Here is a 21,608-nt window from a genome sequence, read left to right as displayed (position 1 = left end):
AAAAAAATTAAAAATGGGCAGAGGATCTGACTGGACCTTTTTCCAAAGAAGACATACAGATGAGCAACAGATACATGGAAAGATGCTCACTACCATTAATCAGGGACATGCAAATCCAAACCACAATGAGATACTACTTAATACCTGGTAGAATGGCTACTATCAAAAAGATAAGAAATGTTGGCAGGAATTTAAGCTGGTGCAGCCACTATGAAAAATAGTTTGGGGGTTCCTGAAAAAAATTAAACATAGAACTACCATATGATTCAGAAATTCCACTTCTAGCTATCTTCCCAAAGAAAATAAAAACACTAATTTGAAAAACTCTACAGTCAGCCCTCCACATCTGTGGGCTCTGCATGTGCAGATACAGAAGGCTGACTAAAGGACTGAGCATCCATGGATGTAAGTATCTGCTGGGGGGTACCTTGGACCAACCCCTGCAGATAACAAAGGAAGACTGAATGTATCCTCCATTTTCATTGCAATATTATTTACAACAGGCAAGTTATGGAAAAAACTTAAATGTTTCTAGACAGATGAATGGATAAAGAATATATAGTTGAAATATTATTCAGCTATAAAAAATGTCTTACCATTTGGAACAATATGAATGGAACTTGAAGGAAATTACTGTCAGCTTGTAAAGAGGTATTAGTTGTGAGAAAAAAAAAAGGTTTATGTCGGCTGACATATGGGCAAAAATAAATGGTAGTGGGAACATCAAAAAAACTGAATTTCTTTGTATCTTTTTTCTTTGCTTTTTTAATAATTAAATTTATTTAAGTTAAATTGGTTAGTAACCTTTATATAAAGTTTACCCTCTTTAACCTTCCCCCAGCCCCTTTCCCTCTGGTAACCACCATACTGTTGTCTATGTCTATAAATTTGTTTTTTCATTTGTTGTTTATAACACCTTTTAATTGAGGATAATAGTGTACTCTCTTGAAAGAAGTCACTGAGGGGGGGAAAACAAATGACAATCATTTCATTACAAATTTTTTTTAACAATATATCAAAAGTCAATGTGACACTTAAAATTACTTTAGGAAGTTCTACATTTAAAATATTTCTTATAATATTCCTTGAGTAAACCTTAAAACCAGCTTAATATAAAAATACAAAACTTACTGCCTGTGCTTGCTTAATAAACTCAAGAATATCTTCTTTTAAAGCCTGATGAATTTTTGCTGGACCTTTATCATCCCAGAGACAGACTGCATGCACATCCCTATAAAAATAAAGCAGGTAAACAAACATTAAAAGTGGGACAAGAACAAAGACAAAACTTTTGTTAAGTTCTGTTTTAATATAGGTTCCATGGACCATGCTAGACCAAGCTAAAGGTGCTTGAATCCATTCACATGAACCAAGCATTTTTTGTTAAGTTGTCTCACACATTCATTTGTTTATATAGTTATTTGTCACTCATTGTTTTCTTTAAATCTCTGCTACTTATTGCATACAATATTTTTAATTATAAAAGTATACTACTTCCTACTCCCCCTCCTCAAAATGAACAAAAAGCTCATTTGGTTTTAAAGTAAAAATAAAAGACACATTTTTCATTTTCACCAATAACTTTATTGAATAGCATATTCACTGTTTTGTTCCACTACCTTCGGCCATCTTTCAGGCAACTTCATAATTCCATCTCCCCAAAACTTTTTATCTTTTTGAGCAAAGAACTGTTCCAGGTACCTTTTACAGTCTTTAAGGGAATTGAAATATTTTCCATTAAGACAATTTTATAAGGACTGATATAAATGGAAATCCACAGGTGCAATGTCTGGTGAATACGGTGGATGAATCAGAGCTTCCCAGCCAAGCTATAACAGTTTTTGCCTGGTCATCAAAGAAACATGCTGTCTTGTGTTATCCTGATGGAAGATTATGCATCTTCTGTTGACTACTTCCAGACACTTTCCATCGAGTGCTTCTAAATGGTCTAACTGGGAGGAGTAATTGATGGAATTAATCATTTGGTTTTTCAGAAGGAGCTCATAATAGAGGATTCCCTTCCAATCCCACCACACACACATCAACTTCTTTGGATGAAGACTGGCCTCTGGTGTGCATGGTGGTGGTTCACTTTGCTTGCTCCACAAGCTCTTCCGTTCCATGTTATTGTAAAGTATCCACTTTTCATCACCCGTCACAGTTTGTTTTAAAAATAGGACATGTTCATTAGATTTAAATAGAGAATCGAAGGTGGAAATACGATTAAGAAGGTTTTTTATTTCCACTTAACTTATGTGGAACCCAAACATCAAAGCAATTAATATAACCAAGATGTTGCAACTGATTTTCTACACTTGAATTGGGTATTCTGGCTATGTTGGCTATCTACTGTATGATATAACGTTGATTGTTCTCAATTAATGTCTTGATTTGATTGCTATCAACTTCAACTGGTCTACACAACCATGGAGCACCATCCAGCAAGATACTACCAGCAAGAAACTTTGGAAACCACTTTTGACACATTTGATCAGTCACAGCACCTTCTTCATACACTGTGCAAATCTTTATTTTTCCGTTTCAGTTGAGTTTCTTCATTTCTTGAAATAATAAAGCATAATATGCTGAAAATGTTGCTTATTTTCTATCTTCAATATTAAAATGACTACACAAAAATTCTACCAGTTCTGACTACGAAATGAGTACCAATTTTGATTACACTGTTTTTAAATGCACACTGATATAACAGCTGTCACAATCTACCAAAAGTGTTTCAAATGAAGTTAAAGACAACAAAGCACTATTAGAGTCATTTTAGGGGCGGGGGGGAGAATGAACTTTTTGGCCAACTATTAATATTTTCTTTGAAAATGAGTATAAATTCCTTAATTCTTTTTTTAAATTTTATTTATTTTTAGAGAGAGGGGAAGCAAGGGAAAAAGGGAGAGGACCATCAATGTGCAAGAGAAACACTGACTGATTGCCTTTCACACCTCTCTAAATGGGAACCTGGCCCACAACCCAGGCATGTGCCCTGTCCAGGAATCAAACCCGAGGCCTTCTGGTTTGCAGGACAATGCCCAACCCACTGAGTCACTCCAGTCAGGGCCCTTTTAATTCTGTAACACAATACATGTACACTAGTCTATCTTTTAGAAAAAACAGTAATTTAAGTCTCATTATAGCAAATCTCCTACCTTCGCCATATATTCATTACATTTACACACTAATTACTACAGTCTCCTTTATTTAAAAAGACATAAATAACAACAAAAAGCCCTTATAAACTGGTAGACAAAAACTCTAAATTTATAAAGTTGACATATTTTACCCCAAGGACATTCATTAGACATATATTTAATATTAATACATATTCACAAAATTAATTTCTTAATTACCAAGTTGTAGAGCAGGGAAACATAACAAAAGGTAGTCTTATACTGAGCATTCTTTTAGTCAATAAATGCTCCCCCAGTGACTTATTCAGTACCTTCTCGAGTCCTTGCTATAAAAACTGTCGAAGAAGTCTAAATCAAACATCTCCAAAAGTTCCAAAACTGTATCATATCAATGGCCAAATAGTTTGTTTTATATTCATATTCTTAGAAACATTATAACCCAAAAGTTTGCATATTAATTTGAATTTGTATTTGTCAATTGTTAATTAAATTCAGCTTAACAGTAGTATCTAGCCCAGTGCCTAGGGTGCAGTAAGCACACAAATATTTGTTAAATAATAACATAATAGGTAACATCTGACAGTTTAATACATGCCAAATTCTAGTCTAAGCTGTTTTAATTCATTTATTCTTCCCAGCAGCTCTGAAGGAGTACTATTTTTATTGCCATTTTATAGATGTGGAAACTGAGGCAAAGAAAGCATAAGGAACATGCTTTCCTAAGATTACACAGCTAGTATATGGTGGAACCAAGCAATTGGGCTTCAGAGCCCATACCAACCATTTTCCCAAATTTACTCTTGCAGTCCTCCAATCCATCCAACAAACTATAGCCAAAGTAATCTTTATAAAACTAAAATATCACATCATATTACCTCTATTATTAAAATCCTCCAGTGGTTTTCCATTTCTCTTTGAATAAAGTACAGAATGGTTAAGTGACCCTATAATATGGCTGCAATCTCAGTTGACAACTAAAGAAATCTACAGTTAGAAAGAAGAAACTCACACAAAAATAAACTGATTATAATTCAATATGTTTACAACTATTACTATGCATAAAAACACAAGGTGTAAGAGGGCAGTGGAAGAATATTTTATGAAGACACAATATAAAAAACTGTGGATTACTATGGTGTTTGCAGTAAACTATAAACAAATCAATGCAGTTAGCGTGTGAAGTGCAGAGCGATAAGCAAGAAATTAGGCAAACTAACCTTATTTTATCCCCTACATTCACTCACAGTCCTACTGTACCTAATGCATAAATGCCACTCCAATTTGGATATTTCCATCCATCACCATCAGCATAATCAAAATCACCATCATCTCTTGTTTATTATAACAAAAACCAATATTAATTGACTGCTTATAATGTGCCAGGCACTTTACAAAACTGACTTGTGTTCGTTTAGGTTTTCCAAAAAGCACATGGGGTTAGAAGAGCAAGAGATTTACTCACGGAAATGCCTGTGAAAGAAAACTGGAGGTGAACTACAGGAAGTTGAGCAAAGGATAAGCCTACGATGATAGTCTACTGGAGTGTCTAACGTTATGGCATCTCTGGGCCACACATTAAATACACTGTGACACAAAACCACCAAAAAATCTCAATGTTTTTTACGATAAATTTATGATTCTGTGTTGAGTGATATTCACAGCCATCCTGGGTCATGGGTTGGACACCCCTATATCCCTACAGGGAAGAACAGAAAGGAAGGTTATGTAACAAGAATATCAGACCACAAATGTAGTTCTAAGTCTGATAAAGCTTGGGGAATTGTGGAGCAAAAGTCACTAATCAGAGGAGACCCAGGCCTCCCTGAAATAAGACTACCTTAGTATCCCTGTGTATTCAAACCACTGCTGGGCACATGTCAGAATGGCTCAAATGTGACTTGTACCTCATAAGGCAAGAGGGAACGGTGTAGTGAAGGATGTGGGGTAGAGTATCTACCCAAAAATATTACCCAAGAAAGAATCAAACTTGATAACTTATTACACCTTCTCTAGTTCCCTGTTCTCAACTCCAGGTATTCATGTGTTGCTATATCACAGAGAATGTCCTCAATATACTCTTAACTTATTCAAAACACAATACTACTTACACAATAGAATGTGTCAAGTATCCTGGCCCATTTTCATACCCATTTTGAGGCACATATTATATAGGAGGAATGCTATATAACTATAATTATACCCTTAAAGTCCTCCATGTTCTAGTCCCTAATTCTACTACATCCTTCCCTAGAAGTAACCAAACCTGAATTTATTTTATCCCAAATTTTACAACATGCTATAAGGATTTCTAAACTTTATAGAAATGTTACTAGCTACTTCCAGTCAAGATGGAGGCATAGGTAAACACAGCTTGCCTCCTCATATAACCACATCAAAATTACAACTAAAATATAGAACAACTATCACTCAGAACAGTCAGCATTGACCAAATTGAGTTGAATGGAAATCTGACAACTAGAGAATTAAAGAAACCACATCCATATAGAGTATCAGATATAGAGTTCAAAACACTTGTTGTAAGGATGCTCAAGAAACTTAGTGAGGACCTCAAGAGCATAAAAAAGATTCAGTCAAAAATGAAGGATACAGCCCTGGCTGGTGTAGCTCAGTGGATTAAGCGCAGGCTGTCAACCAAAATGTCACAGGTTCAATTCCCAGTCAGGGTACATGCCTGGGTTGCAGGCCATGACCCCCCAGCAACCGCACATTTATGTTTCTCTCTCTCTCTCTCTCTCTCTCTCTCTCTCTCTCTCTCTCTCTCCCTCTCTCTCTCTCTCTCTCTCTCTCTCCCCCAAAAATAAATAAAAATAAGATCTTTAAAAAAAAATGGAGGATACACTAATTAAAATAAAGAACGATTTACAGGGAAACAACAGTCAAGTGGATGAAGCCAAGAATCAAATCAATGATTAAGAACATAAGGAAGCAAAAAGCAACCAATCAGAACAACAAGGAAAAAAATGAATCCAAAAAAACAGGGACAGTGTAAAGAGCCTCCGGACAACTTCAAGCCGCCCAACATTCACATCATATGGGTGCCAGAAGGAGAAGAGAAAGAGCAAGAAATTGGAAATATACCTGAAAAAGTAGTGAAAGAAAACTTCCCTAATTTGGTGAAGGCCATAGACATGCAAGTCCAGGAAGCAGAGTCCCAAACAAGATGGACACAAAGAGGCCCACTCCAAGACACATCTTAATTAAAATGCCAAAGGTTAAAGATAAAAAGAGAATCTTAAAAGCAGCAAGAGAAAAGCAGTCAGTTACCTACAGGGGAGTTCCTATAAGACTGTCAGCTGATTTCTCAAAAGAAATTTGCAGGCTGAAAGGGACTGGCAAGAAATATCAAGGTCATGAAAAGTAGGGACCTACAGCTAAGATTTCTCTACCCAGAAAAGTTATCATTTAGAACTGAGGGGCAGATAAACAGCTTCCCAGACAAGAAAATACTAAAGGAATTCATCATCATGAAACCATTATCATAAGAAATGTTAAAGGGACTTATTTAAAAAAAGATCAAAACTATGCACAATAAATTGGCAATAAATACAACTCTATCAACAATTGAATCTAAAAAACAAACTAAGCAAACAAGGTGAACAGAGACAGAATCATGGATATAGAGAGTGTTTTGATGGTTGCCTGATAGGAGGGGAGTGAGGGGGAATGGGTGAACATATGAGGGGATTAAGAAGTACAAATAGGTAGTGACAGAATAGCCATAGGGATGTAAAACACAGTATAGAAAATGGTGTAGCCAGAGAACTTATACGCATGACCCATGGACATGAACAATGGTGTGGGGACTGCCTGAGAGAGGAGGTGCACAGGACGGGTGGGGGCAAAAGGGACAACTGTAATAGCATAATCAATAAAATATAATTAAAAAGAAAGTAAAAAAGAAAATTTACTAAACAGAAATATTTTCAAATAATTTTTCACTCAACACTGCTTCTGATATTTACTCACTTATAAGTTTATGTGTTCTCCTTTACATACATAACATATTATAACTGTTATATCAAAGGACACTTCAATGTAAAAGGGAAGAAGCAACAGCAAACAATTTATACATATGAAATTAAGTCTGAATCAATAAGAAAACACCCTTTTGGAATATATTACCAAACTGCATTTTAAAAGGGACATGCTGCCCTGGCCAGTGTGGTTCAGTAGGTTAGAGAAACACTGATGTGAAAAACATTGTTTGTTGCCCTCCATATGTGCCCAGCCCGGTGATCGAATCCATAACCCAGGTATGTACCCTAACCAGGAATCAAACCTGCAACCTTTTGGTGCACAGGACAACGCTCCAACCAACTGAGCCTCTGGCCAGGGTGGTATTTTGCTTTTAATTAATAGTAATACCATATGCCTTTGACTGAGAGTGAGAAACAGAAAAGTAATCACTAACGCAAGTGACATTTCAAATTAACAAAAATAAGGAAAAAATAGTATCTAATAAGTGATAATTTACAGAAGCATTACAAATAATAATATCAGTTATAACATTAACCATCAACTGAATAAATTATCCCATTAGAAAACAGTATGCTTTTCAAAAGGGCAAACGTTATATGATTCCACTTACATGAGACAATTAGAATAGGCAAATTTATACAAACTAAAAATTGCATGGTGATACCAAGGGCTGGGGAAGGTGGGTACTGGGAACTACTGTTTAATGAGTATAGAGCTTTTGCTTGAAATAATTAAGAAGTTCTAATAATGAAGATATTTTTTAGCACTTAAAAAAATTTTTTTTAATTTATTGATTTTTTTAAAAAAAGATTTATTTTTAGATAGGGCAAGGGAGGGAGAAAGAGAGGTAGAGAAACATCAATGTGTGGTTGCCTATCACACTCCCCCCACTGGGGACCTGGCTTGCAACCCAGGCATGTGCCCTAGACTGGGAATCAAACCGGCGACTCCCTGGTTTGCAGGCCCAATCCACTGAGCCACAATAGTCGGGGCTAATTTATTGATTTGAGAGGGAGAGAGGGGACGAGGGGGAGAGGGAGAGAGCGAAACACTGATTTGTTGCCCCCCTTATTTATGCATTCATTGGTTGATTCTTGTATATGTCTGATGGAATGGAACCTGCAACTTTAGTGTATCGGGACAACACTCTGAACAACTGAGCTACCAGGCCACTACGATACACATATTGTTATGTTTGCACAACATTGTGAATGTACTCGATGTCACTGAACTGCACACTTTAAAGTGGATAAAATAGTAATTTTTTATGTAATGTACATTTTACCAAGTTTTTTTTTAAAACTGACTGTGTTTTAAGAGAAACTAGGCAAACACAAACCAAAAGAAAGCAGCATGACAATATTACTATCATCCAAAAGGGAATTTATGGTTAAAACAACTAGAAGAAACATCATGTATATAATGATAAAAAGCATTATTTATGAACATATGTCTGTCTAGAGACTGCTGAGCCCCTGTCAGTCCATAGCCACCTGGACACAGAACATTCAGTCATGGATAAAAATTAGCTACCTAGTGCAGAAGGCCAAACTGGCAGAGCAGGTTGAGCGAAATGATGACATGGCAGCCTGCCTGAAGTCTCTAACTGAGTAAGGACCTGAATTATCCAAAGGGGAGGGGAATTTTTTTCTTAGATGCTTCTAAAAATGTTGTAGGAATCCATAGGTCGGTCATCTTGGAGGGTCATCTCAAGCATTGATCAAAAAATGAGAGATACTGAGAAGAAACAGGAGATGACCTGAGAATACAGAGAGAAATTGAGACCAAGCTAAGAGATATCTGCAATGATGTATTTATTTCTCTTGGAAAAGTTCTTGATCCCCAATGCTTCACAAGCAGAGAGCAAAGTCTTCATCTGAAAAGGAATGGAAACTACTATCGTTACTTGGCTGAGGTTGCTGCTGGTGATGACAAGAAAGTGATTGTGAATCAGTCACAAGTATACCAAGATGCAACCAACACATCCTATCAGACTGGGTCTAGCCCTTAACTTCTCTGTGTTCTATCATGAGATTCTGCACTCCCTGGAGAAAGCTTGCTTTCTTGCAAAGAAAGCTTTTGATGAAGCCTTTGCTGAACTTGATAAATTAAGGGAAGACTCATACAAAGATAGCATGCTAATAATGCAGTAGCCAAGTTATTGAAGCAACCTAGGTGTTCATCACTAGATGAATGGATAAAGAAGTGGATGCGTGTATAACACACTGGGAACTACTCAGCCACGGAAAAGAAATAGATCTTGTCATTTATGACAACATGAATAGACCTAAAGGGTATTATGCTAAGTAAAATTAAGTCAGAGAAAGACAAATACTCTATCATTTCACCTAGGTGTGGAACCTAAAAAATTTTTTAAATGAACAAAGAAAACAAACCGACTCATAGGTACAAAAAACAAACAAACAAACAAACAAAAACAGTAACTGCCAAAAGGGATGGGCAGCAGGAGAATGGGCAAAAAGGTTAAGGGGATTAAGATAACTTATAATACAAACTTATATAAGTTATGGGGTTGCAAAGTACAACATAGAGAATATTAATTATATCACAATAACTTTGTATGGTGACAGGTGGACAGTGGGCTTTTCATGGTGATCATTTTGTAAGGTAATAAATGTGAAATCTCACTATGTTCTATACCTGAAACTAATATAATATTGTATGCCAACTACTCTAATGCAGAAAAGCTTTACATTTCAGGATAAAAATTAGACATGAAAAAAATTAAAGTAAAACCGTTTCATGTCTAAGCAAAGGAAACTACCTGCATATTATTTGTCCTAGTGGGGTATAAAGGAGATAATTGTTTCCAGTCACAGGCGGAGTTGTTGTGGGCATTTGAGTTCCAGAGCACTTAAAAAGGATAGAAGTGGATATTCCACAGATGAGTACACTTTGATCACATGTGTACCTGTGGAATACTCATCTCAATGTGCACACCTTTGACTACAGCTCCAGAAAACGCTCCTTTAGTTGTGACCCAATGTACTCCAGATAAGGGCAGAAACAGTTCACATTCTATTATTTGTAAAGTTACTTCCTGTTTGTTTCGATTATTTTTGCCAAACTCACTGTATTTGTATTTGAATGTTTTTGGCAACCCAAGAACAAATGTACAAGATGCAGTAAAATGAATTGCTTGATATCCATTACTTTATGTATATCAAACACAGCAGTAAAACAAAGGGAAAAACCCATATATTTAAGTTTTTTTTCTGCTTTTGTGTGATTTTTTTATACTCGCCTAACATGCATATGCTGTAAAATAGTTAACAGGGAAATAACTTGAGATGATCACTAGCCTTATTTAATGTCTTATGAAATTTTCGTGAACGATCTAAGAATGATTGTTAAGAAATGTGTACTAAGTTCATATAAGTGGAATAAAAATTTTATGAATAGAAAGAATATGTCCATCTATTTATACAAGAAAATATATATCAAAATATAAAATAAAAGTAATTATATATATAAAAACTTGATATACTTTAACACATCCTTATTTCAGTTAAGATGCACTCAGCTGAAACTAACATTTAACTCAATCAACAGTGGCTTAATCAGCAATTTTCAAGCATTGTGCCACAGCAGGCACACTGGTGTGCTGCAAGAATTTTTAAAAAATGCAATACATGACTATTTAGCCAAGGGCACGGATTTCTTTCCCTTTAGACTGTCAAATGAAAAAAACAAAATGACAACAGCCAATACAACCAATAGCTGTCCAGAGTGAATGAATCAAAATTATACATATATATTTTTTGTCGGATAGGCAAAAAATATATGTCTGGTGCGCCACAAAATTTTAGTAATTAGTTTATGTGTGCCATGAGATGAAAAAGGTTGAAAATCGCTGTCTTGGATTATTAGGTTTTTTCTTATGTAACAAGAAGTCTAGACATAGGTGATTGTTGGTGTTTGCTTAGACCCTCACCAGGATCTTTCTATCTCCACTCTGTCATCTTAACATGTTAGCTTCTCATCAATGTGACTATTAAAGGGGGAAAGCGAAGACAGTGCCAGACACATTAACTTAACTCATCTGGAAAGCAAAACCTTTCCTAGAAGCCTTCCTGTAGAACTATTTGCCGTAACTGTGTCACATGGCCACCCTGGCAAGAAGGGAGGTCAAAGAAGTGAATAAATTACCTAGCCTCTAATGTGGAAGGCACACAAGGCAGAGAAAACTGGGAATGAGTATGGCTTGGCAAATCAATTGTTTCTCAGTGACTATCACGAAATCTCTCAACATTTGAAAATCTAGGAGAAAAAAAATTAAGGACACAGAAGAATTTAAGAACACAATCAATATGACTTATTAGATATTCATGAAACTCTCAGAAAGATAATTTTTTTCTAAGAACACATGCACACATACAGAATTTTTAAAAGATATTTTTATAGGCTAGTTCTGTGATCATAATCCATAAATATATGTGACTCAAAAATTTCACTATTTAGAAACTAAATTCCTATGTAACACATGGATTAAATTATGGAAAAAAATTATGACCAAGAAAGCAAAAAAAGGGGAGAAAAGTTTCCAAGTTCTGGACAAGATGGAGGCGTAGGTAGAAACCCTTCACTTCCTTGCACAACCAAAAGGAGGATAACAACCAATCTAAAATCAATAAACAACCAGAAGTACCAGAAAATCAAACTGCATGGAACTCCAACAATCAAGGAATTAAAGAAACAGCCAACCAGACCAACCAGACCAGTAAGACAGGCAGATGGAGAGAACTCGCATCAAGGTGAGGGACCGTGCAGGTGGGTCCAGCTGACAGAACCCCGCCAGGCAGTAGACCATGAGGGCAGAGTTGGCTGGGTGAGTCAGGGCTGGCTAAATGAGAAACTCAGACTCAGAGCTGACTGTGGACTATGGCAGGGGTTGCTGCGGTGTGAGAAACTGCCAGTCTCACACGGAGTTCGTGGAAAGCGCACTAGAGACCAGCAGGCAAACTGCATTGTTCCCTCTCTGGCCCCTCCCCACAGTCAGCGCCACAGTACAACAAGGAGGGTTGCCCTGCCCAGTTGAATACCTGAGGCCCCGCCCCCTTATAACTTATTAGGTGTGCCAAGATAAAGAAATAGGCCCAAATGAAAGAATAGAGCAAAACTACAGAAAGAGAGTTAAGCAATGAGGACATAGCCAACATATCTGATGGAGAATTTAAAGTCCTGGTAATCAAAATGCTCACAGAACTGATTGAGCTTGGTCAAAAAATAAAAGAACAAATGAAAGCTACCCAAAGTGAAATAAAGAAAAATATTCAGGGACCCAACAGTGACAGGAAGGAAACCAGGATTCAAATCAACAATTTGGAACAAAAGGAGGAAATAAACATCCAACTGGAACAGAATGAAGAAACAAGAATTCAAAAAAAAAGGAGGAGAGGTTTAGGAACCTCCGAGACAACTTTAAATGTTCCAACATCCAAATCATAGGGAGTCTTACTATGAGGAAGGAGAAGAGGAAGAGCAAGAAATTGAAAACTTATTTGAAAACATAATGAAGAAGCACTTCCCCAACCTGGTGAGGGAAACAGACTTCCAGGAAGCTCTGAGAGTCCCAAAGAAATTGAATCCAAGAAACATACCAAGGCACATCATAATTAAGTTACCCAAGATTAAAGATAAGAAGAGAATCTTAAAAGCAGCAAGAGGAAAGGGGACAGTTACCTACAATGGAGTTCCCATCAGAATGTCAGCTGATTTCTCAAAAGAGACCTTGCAGGCAAGAAGGGGCTGGAAAGAAGTATTCCAAGTCATGAAAGGCAAGGACCTACATCCAAGATTGCTCTATCCAGCAAAGCTTTCATTTAGAATGGAAGGGCAGATAAAGGCCTTCTCAGATAAGGTCAAGTTAAAGGAGTTCATCATCACCAAGCCCTTATTACATGAAATGTTAAAGGGACTTATTTAGGAAAAAGTAGATGACCAAAACTATGAACAGTAAAATGACAACAAACTTACAACTATCAACAATCAAACCTAGAAAAATGAAAAACAATGAAAACAAAACTAAGCAAACAACTAGAACAGGAACAGAATCAGAGAAATGGACATCACATGGAGGGTTTTCAATGGGGAGGGGAAGGGGAGGAAAAGGGGGGAAAAGGTACAGAGAAGAAGCATAACTGGTAGGCATAAAATAGACAGGGAGAGGTCAAAAATGGTATAGGAAACAGAATTCAAAGAACTTACATACATGTACAACCCATAAACATGAACTAAAGGGGAGGAATGACGGAGGGTTGGTGGTTGCAGGACAGAAGGGGGATAAAGGGGAAAAACTATGTAATACCATAATCAATAAAAATAGTTAAAAAAATAGAAAGCAAAAAAGGAGAAAATACTTCATAGCACAAAAGCTATAATAAAAGCCGTATCAAGAAAAAATACAGCTTCTAATGCTTTCATTTTAAAGAAAAATATAAAAATAATAAACTAAGAATTCAACAAAAACTAAGACCCCAGAAAAAGAAAAAAAATTGAAGAAACCAGAAAAAAATAAAGAAGCAAATGATAATCTGATAATGAACAAAAATGGAATATTATTTTTTCCAAAGACCTAGTTTTTGTCTTTTTTCTTTTTTTAATTTATTTTTAGGGAGAGGGGAAGAGAGAAAGAGAGGGAGAGAAATATTGATGTGCAAGAGAAACATCGATTGGTTGCTACTCACATGCTCCCAACTGGAAACCTGGCCTACAACCCAGGCATGTGCTCTGACTGGGAATCAAACTGGCACAGAATCCACTGCGCCACACCAGCCAGGGTTAATTTTTGTCTTTTTTCTTCTCTAATGTACAATTATTTTGTGTTTCATTAATTTTGGCTTTTGTCTTTCCTTTCTTTTCCTTTCTTTATCTTTAATTTGCTGTTTTTTCCCATCATTTCTTGCAAAAAAAAGTTTAGATCACGAATTTTTCACCTTTCCCCCCCAAAATATATGCCTTATAAGCCATAAACACCTTACCAGCTAAGCACAGCTTAGGTAGATCCAACAAGTTTTGATAGGATATATCAAAGTAGTTTTTACAACTTAGTAATTCGAAAAAACCTATAAAGCCATCAATTCTTTAAAAGCCAGATAAAATAAAAATACATGGGATTAGGGATGAAAAATGAATATAACCACATATACAAGAGAAGTATACTACTTGTAATTCTATGGCAAAAAATTTCTACGCCTAGAAAAAATTGAAATAAAGTGTACATATACTTTGTCTTATTCCCAATTTTAAATGGCATGCTTGCAATCTATCAATACTAGGATGTTTACTGCTAGTACATATATTTATAGATTACCTTCACTGGAATAAAGAATAATCTTTTTAATTTTCTAGTTTGTTTTGGAAAGATATTCTTTCTCTTTTATTACTGTTGTTCTTTTACAGTCATCCTAATTTTCCCCATTGCTTTTCCCTGCCCCGCCCACCCCCGTGGAAAGATTCTCTTTATGTCTTTTCTTTCATATGCTGAGATGACTGATTTGTGACAGGAGTTTGTCTTTTTCTATTTGTTTCCTACATTTCCTCTTACTTCCTTGATTTTTCATCTTTTGAATTTTGGATTTGAGATTTTTAATTAACCCAAAATGGCTGTCTAAGGATACTACATTCTGTTTGGACTTTTGTGTTTGTGTTCTTTGGTTTCATAGTTGGGACAATATTTATCATCTAAAAAGTGTTTTGATTTATACTTTTTGTATTTTTGGATGGATAATGTGTATATTCACCTCATGGTCAGGATTCCTAGTTCAAAAAAACCTCTTTCTGTTTAGTTTAATAAAGCTCAATTTGTTTAATGGCTGATATTGGCAATGGTGGACAAAAAGATATGTCTCATTTCTGCAGAATCTTTAAATCCTCTGTATCCTAAACTGTCTGGAAATACTGCCATTTGGCTTAAACGTAATTGAAAACTTGACTAGGTATAGTATACTAGGTTTGAAATAATTTCCCTTCAAATACTTAAAGAAAATGTTCCTTCAACCTCTTGCATCCCACTTGTCCACTAAAAAGTGGGGATAATCTGTTTTGTTTGAAAGGTAACTTTTTTTTTCTCTGCAAGAACTATTATTATTTTCTTTATCCTTAGAATTCTCAAATTCTATGAGGATGTATCCAGATATTTTTATAGTACTTTCAAAATGAAAACTTATAGTAATAGGTGGGAAAGGATAAGATTTTCAGCCCTGGGAAACTTTCTTCTTATACTTTGACTCTATCCTCTCCTCTCCTATTTCTGTTTTCTTCTTCTGAAACTCTTTTTAACAGAAGTTAACCTAATTCTAGATCTAGTCTCCATAATTATTAATTTTAATTTAATTTTCCATAATATATCTTTGCCCTACATTCGGGGAAAATTCTTTGGTTTTTTCAAATCATGAATTTGGTCTTTTTTAATTAGCTCTTTTATTTTTTTATTCAAAGATCTCTTCTTCATTTTGACTATTTCATTTCCAAAGTAATCTTTTTCATTTTAATCCTCACTAATGATATAAACTGGAAATTTTTTTGGAGTTTTTTTTCTAACCGTTGCATCATCTATTTCCCCTAACTCTGAAGTACAGCCTCTAAGATGACCCCTAATGATTTGTCTCCTATTATTCATATCTGTGTATAGTTCCCTCCTACAGTGTATAATAAGCATTTGTCTGTATGATCAAAAGCATACGACAGAAATGATGGTTTGTCATTTCCAAAATATGTTATGAAACACGATGACTTCTGTCTTGGAAGCTCTCTCGCTCTGGGGAAAAAAGGCCGCCACACTGTAAATGGCCTTATGGAAGGTTCCACAAGGTGAGGAACTGAGCAGCTAGTGAAGAATTGAGACCTGCCACTAATCATGTGAGCTTGGAAAAAAATCATTCAGCCCTTAGTTGATTAGAGGCACAGATCTTTTGCTAAGAGATTGACTGCAACCTCATGAGAGACCCTGAGCCAGAACCACCCAATTAAAGCTGCTATTAGACCATATGAGACTATAAGATAATAGATGTTTTTGTTTGTTTGTTTTGAGCTGCTTAAGTTTTAGAGGAGTTTGTTATGCAGCAAAAGAAAACTAATATGCAGAGATACAACAAAGAAGGTAGGGATGTGTAGAACTAGTTTAATTATTCAGATGAAGGCAGTGGGGAAAAAGATAGCTGAAATGAAGTTCAAGAGATACTTACTAAAAATCTATGAAACTTCCCTGAATGCTTTGGCTCAGTGGATTGAGTGCTGACCTGTGGCACCAAAGGTGCCTGTTTGATTCCCAGTCAGGGCACATGCCTGGGTTGCAGGCCAGGTCCCCAGTAGGGGGCACACAAGAGGCAACCACACATTGATGTTTCTCTTCCTCTCTCCTTCCCTCCCTTCCCCTGTCTAAAAATAAAATAAATAAAGCCTTTAAAAAAATCTATGAAATCTAGTAATCAACTGGATATGAAGAAGTGAAAAGACAAAGGAGGTTCATGGTAACTGACAGATTTGGGGCTTAAGACTATGAGTAACAGATTTTTATGATTCTAAATTTGGAGTACTTATTGAACTTAAAAGACAGGCATATATAGGCCTCATGAGCCTAGAAGGTCTACTCAGAAGAATAATATGAACTTCTTATAGGGAGATGAAAACTCAGGTAAAATAAAAGGAAAAAATGGAACTCTGGAGGCACACAGGATGAGTCAGCTAAGATGACTGAGATGAGGCAAACTTTAGACAAAAGATGAGATAAAAACAGAAAAAAATGGTGTCATAAAAATCAACTCAAAAATAAGAAAAACAATTATTTGAAAATTATTTCTAGTAAAGAGGGACTTTTATAAAAAATAAGGTCTCACAAGTTGAAAATAATTTATCATTTAATTCTGGTTTCAATTTCACACACCAGAGTCAAACTAAACAACATGTTATCTAAAGCAGCAATTCTCAAATGAGTGAGGTACTGCCTCCTCAGGTTATTTGGAAACAGGAGAGCTTTTTTTGTTTTAATACTGAGGGGTAAAAAGGACAGTACATAGGGAGTGTCCACTACTAGACTTTATGAGGGTGAAGACCAGAGTAATAACCCAAAACATACACGACAATCTTTTATAACCACCCGAAACGTCAACAGCACTCCTACTAAAAAACAAGGATACAGATTATGAGAAAAAGGAAGCAATACTCAATGTAGTTTAATACTGATACATCAGACTTAGATATAAGCAACCTCTGTTATTAATATGATTAAACAGGCTAAAGTTTGGAATAGTTTTAATTAATGTAGGTCTTACCATTTTGTTGATGGCAGGAAAAGATATACAGAAATCCTAAAAGGGCAACCTATTAACCAATGTTGGGTAATTCCAAGGAGATCAAGGTTTCTAAAGACAATATGTTGAGACCACTAACTATAGCAAGTATAAGGTTACTGACTATTTCTTTATAATAATACTTTAAGCAAACAATAGCATCACACTATGTGCCTGTTCCCAGTCAGGAGTGCACAGAGAATAAGCATTATTCTAGGTCAGGGGTGCTAAACTCATGTTCACTGGGGGCCACATCAGCCTCACGGTTGCCTTCAAAGGGCCGAATATAGAGCTCCTTGCCCCTAGTTAAGGAGTAGTTACATTTATACAGTCCGAAAAGTACATTCAGCCCTTTGAAGGCGACTGCAAGGATGACATGGCCCCTGGTGAACATGAGTTTAACACCCCTGTTCTAGGTGATAAATCATATCATCAACACAAATTGGCAAAAATAAAATATAAACAAACCCTACCACATCCAACACATCACTTATATTTAATTAAATAATTTAAGAAAAATATATGCATATACAAATGCTTTGAAGTTTTAAAAGGTCACTGCTGTTTCTCAATGAGTACTAATTTATCAAAAGGCAGAATTGTGGATGTAGGTTAATTAATATTATGCAACAAGTTCTATATTATTTAGGGAAATTAGATTTTTTTATGTAATAAAGAGAAAACACTGAGCATAACAGCTTAATGTTTATTTATAAATTATTCAGTCACACATTTACAACTCATTGATAGAGTATTTCACTAGTGCACACACACACAAATCATAGCTGGTCTGAGAGAGCTATCCTTAGGAAGACATAGTTGCAAAGTTGACCCTCAGAAGGCATCTGGGAATTTGAATTTTTGTAAAGTTCTCACCATTTCCCGGTAAGAATGGCTTACTATACCTATACTTCTATGTAAAAAATCTGACTTATATTAAACATTTGCTTCTGTCTAGGAGTCTGGAATTTTGGTTTCTGTCAGGCAGAGGGCCTAAGTAACTAACCCCTGTAAAAAACATAGGCATTGAGTCTTTAGTGAGCTTTCACGGTAGACAAGATTCCACATGTGTTTTAACAATTAGCTGCTGAAGGAGTTCAGTATATCCTGTGTGACTCTACTGGGAGAAGATGCCTGGTTTCCCCTAGACTTTGCCACATGCATCTTCATGGCATCTTGTTATGTATCCTCCATTGTAATAAATCATAGCCATGAATACAACTATATGCTGAATCTTATGAGTATTCCTAGCAATCTCTGAACCCGGGGTGGTCTTGAGACTGCTGACATGGTGGTGTTAGAAGTGGGATTCACTAGGAAATCTCCTACTCATTGAAACAGAGTGAAAGCATTATTTGGGAAAGGGAAGGATGAAATGGTAGGATCACAAAACTTTCCTGCTTGGGTGGCTATGCAACAGCAGCTGAGTTGGTACCAGTTGTGAGAGGGAAAAGCTACCTATGAAATTTAAAAGTAATAGCTCTAACCCCAGGAGAATTGGCTCGCTTAATTCCCTGGCTGCTTTTGGCCATCAGACTAAAGTAGGTGATGCCTTTAGTTTTTGTTCTCACCTTCAAGTAGGAGGAGAAAATGCCCTAAAGGTCCCAAAGACAGGCTTTGGGTAGACCACAGATGTTAAACGTTGTGTTGCTCTCTCCTCCAAGCATGAGGAAATATAATAGTTAAATTAGATCCCAGGGATGAAGAAAGTTTTAGATAAACCAAAGGAGAGGAAACCACTCCAACTGTTTCTTCAGCCTAAATGTTGCTGCTGCATCAACCCCTCCATATCTCTTATTACAGTATTAACATATATAATGTTAATGTTATAAATGCTGAATTTTACGACTGGGTTTAAGTAAATTTGTAATTAGTATAAAGAGGCAGGAAAAGTTTAAAAAGATAGCTTTGTATTCTGTGGCTATCACATCTGGATATATGATAAATATATAAAATATTATATGTTTGTACTCTCATAAATGCTAAAGGGATCATATCACTCAGGAAAAACTGCAAAAAAAAATTAGTGATGGTGACTGTAGCAGGGGTGGAGGTGGAAGAGGGTATGGGGGGATAAATGGTAATGGAAAAAATACAATAAAACCCAAAATTTTTTGAAAAGGGAAAAAAGTGAGACACAACTTCCTTGCTTTTTATTGCTGGTGAAGGGACTGGAATTTAAACTGTTTAAGTATGGGAAGCAGAATAAATCTCTGTAGTGAATGGTATTTACTGTTATTTTTACCTACTGAGGTCTCTGAGAAAAAGGAGACAACATGAAAACAGAAAATCTTCAGCTGGCAATGCACTTTTAGAGTTTTAAAAAAGCAACTTTTAGTTGTTACTACGCTCTTTTGAAATCAGATGTCTGATCCTTAGAGGCCAATGATCTTCCAGTCTGAAGTGCATGTTTTTGAGTGGATCGATTTGAACTCTAAGAATGAGTCCAAAATAAAATAGGCTTAGAAAAGTCTTGTCACTTGGACTTGGAACATGACTGTCTGTTCTGCCACATCCTGGCTTTGCTGACTCTGAAGAAAAGTCATTGGCTTTTTTTTGAATTCTGAATTCACAGACCCTAATTATGTGGATCTGAATCTAGGCTAAAATTTGATAATGTCTGGTATTGGGCTGCTTAAACCTCAACACAAGCTGCACGGAGCTACAGCAGGCATATGCTCAATGAACATGACTTTGACTTGAGGACTGCTAAAGATTTAAGACACTTGGTAGAGCCACAAACTGAAAACATCACACATTCAGGTTGGACCATCTGAATCACTTGGAATACCCACAGAAAAGGGCTTATTCTCTGATGGGCCATCTGAAGTCAGGTGGTTGTTTGGTTCAATATATCTGATATAGAGACTAAATAAATACATGCCTAACTTGTGGTTACTGACAAAAGCTGCAAGATGGGAGAGGATCACTCTACTCACTCCTCATACACTGGACTCTCAATCCCTCTATGGATCTCTCACTGCTATAAACTGGTGTTCAGCTTTCTGGACTAGTTCCAATTTTCAACAATATATTAATAACCTGCCTCTATTTCTCTTTCATTCACCTCACCTCTCCTTATACACACACCTTAGTAAGAAAACTTGATTATTAAACACAGCTGTCTCCAGAGGAACTGATCTTTACCAGGTTGCTCACTAAAGAAGTATTCAGAACAAAGGGGTGTGAGGTGACATAACCCTATTTTGAAAGTTTTTGAAACTTTGGGATTTCATCCAGACCAATTTCTAAACATGATATATCTTCACAGTTAGATTGTACAAAACTGTCTTTCTGTATAGATGCTTTTGTTCCTCTTGCAGGTCTGGGTAACTGGGAAAAAAATGAATAGTTTTTATTACTGAATTGGACATACTGATTTATAAGGGAGAGAAAATAAAACCCAGCATCAGAGGAGCGAGAAGGATATTAATGATTTTTATTTTTCAGAACTATTCTTTAAGGTTTTCCCCTCTTTCTGAAAAAAAAAAAAACAAAAACAAAAACAAAAAAACTCCTGGTGTTGACTTTCCACACTGCTGTGAATGCATTCAATCCAAACTGTCTGCCAAGCTTCCAATCACACCTACAGAGCTCTGAGACGGCAGGGAGCAACTCAACTCCTACACTTTTCACACAGAACACCTCTAAATGTCATCCGCACTAGTGAGGCAAATGAACTGTGTCATGGATAAGTGAAACTGTTAGGGATCAATTGCCTTCAGGCAGTCCACCTGAAATCAAGGCCTAAAATGAACTGACTGGATTAGGAACTCTACAAAGAAAGGCCCCAAGAAGGCAAACTGTGGGGGCCCTATAGTATCAGAACCTATACTACCTGGCCAGTATATGTCTTGGTTGGGGTTCCCTAACAACTGTAAACTATTTGTTTCCAAGGGTACCATGTATACCATCTGAGGCTTTACTTCTTTATGTGTGTAGCCTATCATGACACTGCTGGAACCCTGGGAAGTGCTCAGGTCTGCATCAATTTATCAGCCAGATTGTACTTGCCTAAACCGATACCTCAGGCCATGTACAGGTCCATACAGAAACTGAAGGAGAAAGCCACCTAGTTTTCTAAGATAAACCTCTTCGTTAACAGGTTTTATTTTAACTAGCTACTTCCAGGACCTCTAAAAGGTCTAACTGAAATCAA

General features: G+C 36.3%; 1 protein-coding gene and 1 pseudogene across 1 annotated transcript in view; one reads left to right on the top strand and one right to left on the bottom strand.

The window, feature by feature from the left end:
* CUL5 (cullin 5) overlaps positions 1–21,608 on the bottom strand; it is a 101,571-nt gene that overhangs the window by 54,116 nt on the left and 25,847 nt on the right. The window contains exon 3 of the mRNA XM_045836537.1: positions 1,132–1,231. Within this exon, the coding sequence (XP_045692493.1) occupies positions 1,132–1,231 (100 nt within the window). The remainder of the gene's footprint in view (positions 1–1,131; positions 1,232–21,608) is intronic.
* On the top strand, positions 6,122–9,292 carry LOC123817359 (annotated as a pseudogene).

Source organism: Phyllostomus hastatus, unplaced genomic scaffold (genome assembly GCF_019186645.2).
Source record: "Phyllostomus hastatus isolate PE091 unplaced genomic scaffold, TTU_PhHast_1.1 phas_contig_113, whole genome shotgun sequence".
NCBI classification, from domain to species: Eukaryota; Metazoa; Chordata; class Mammalia; order Chiroptera; family Phyllostomidae; genus Phyllostomus; species Phyllostomus hastatus.
This window is presented reverse-complemented; position numbering and strand designations above follow the sequence as displayed.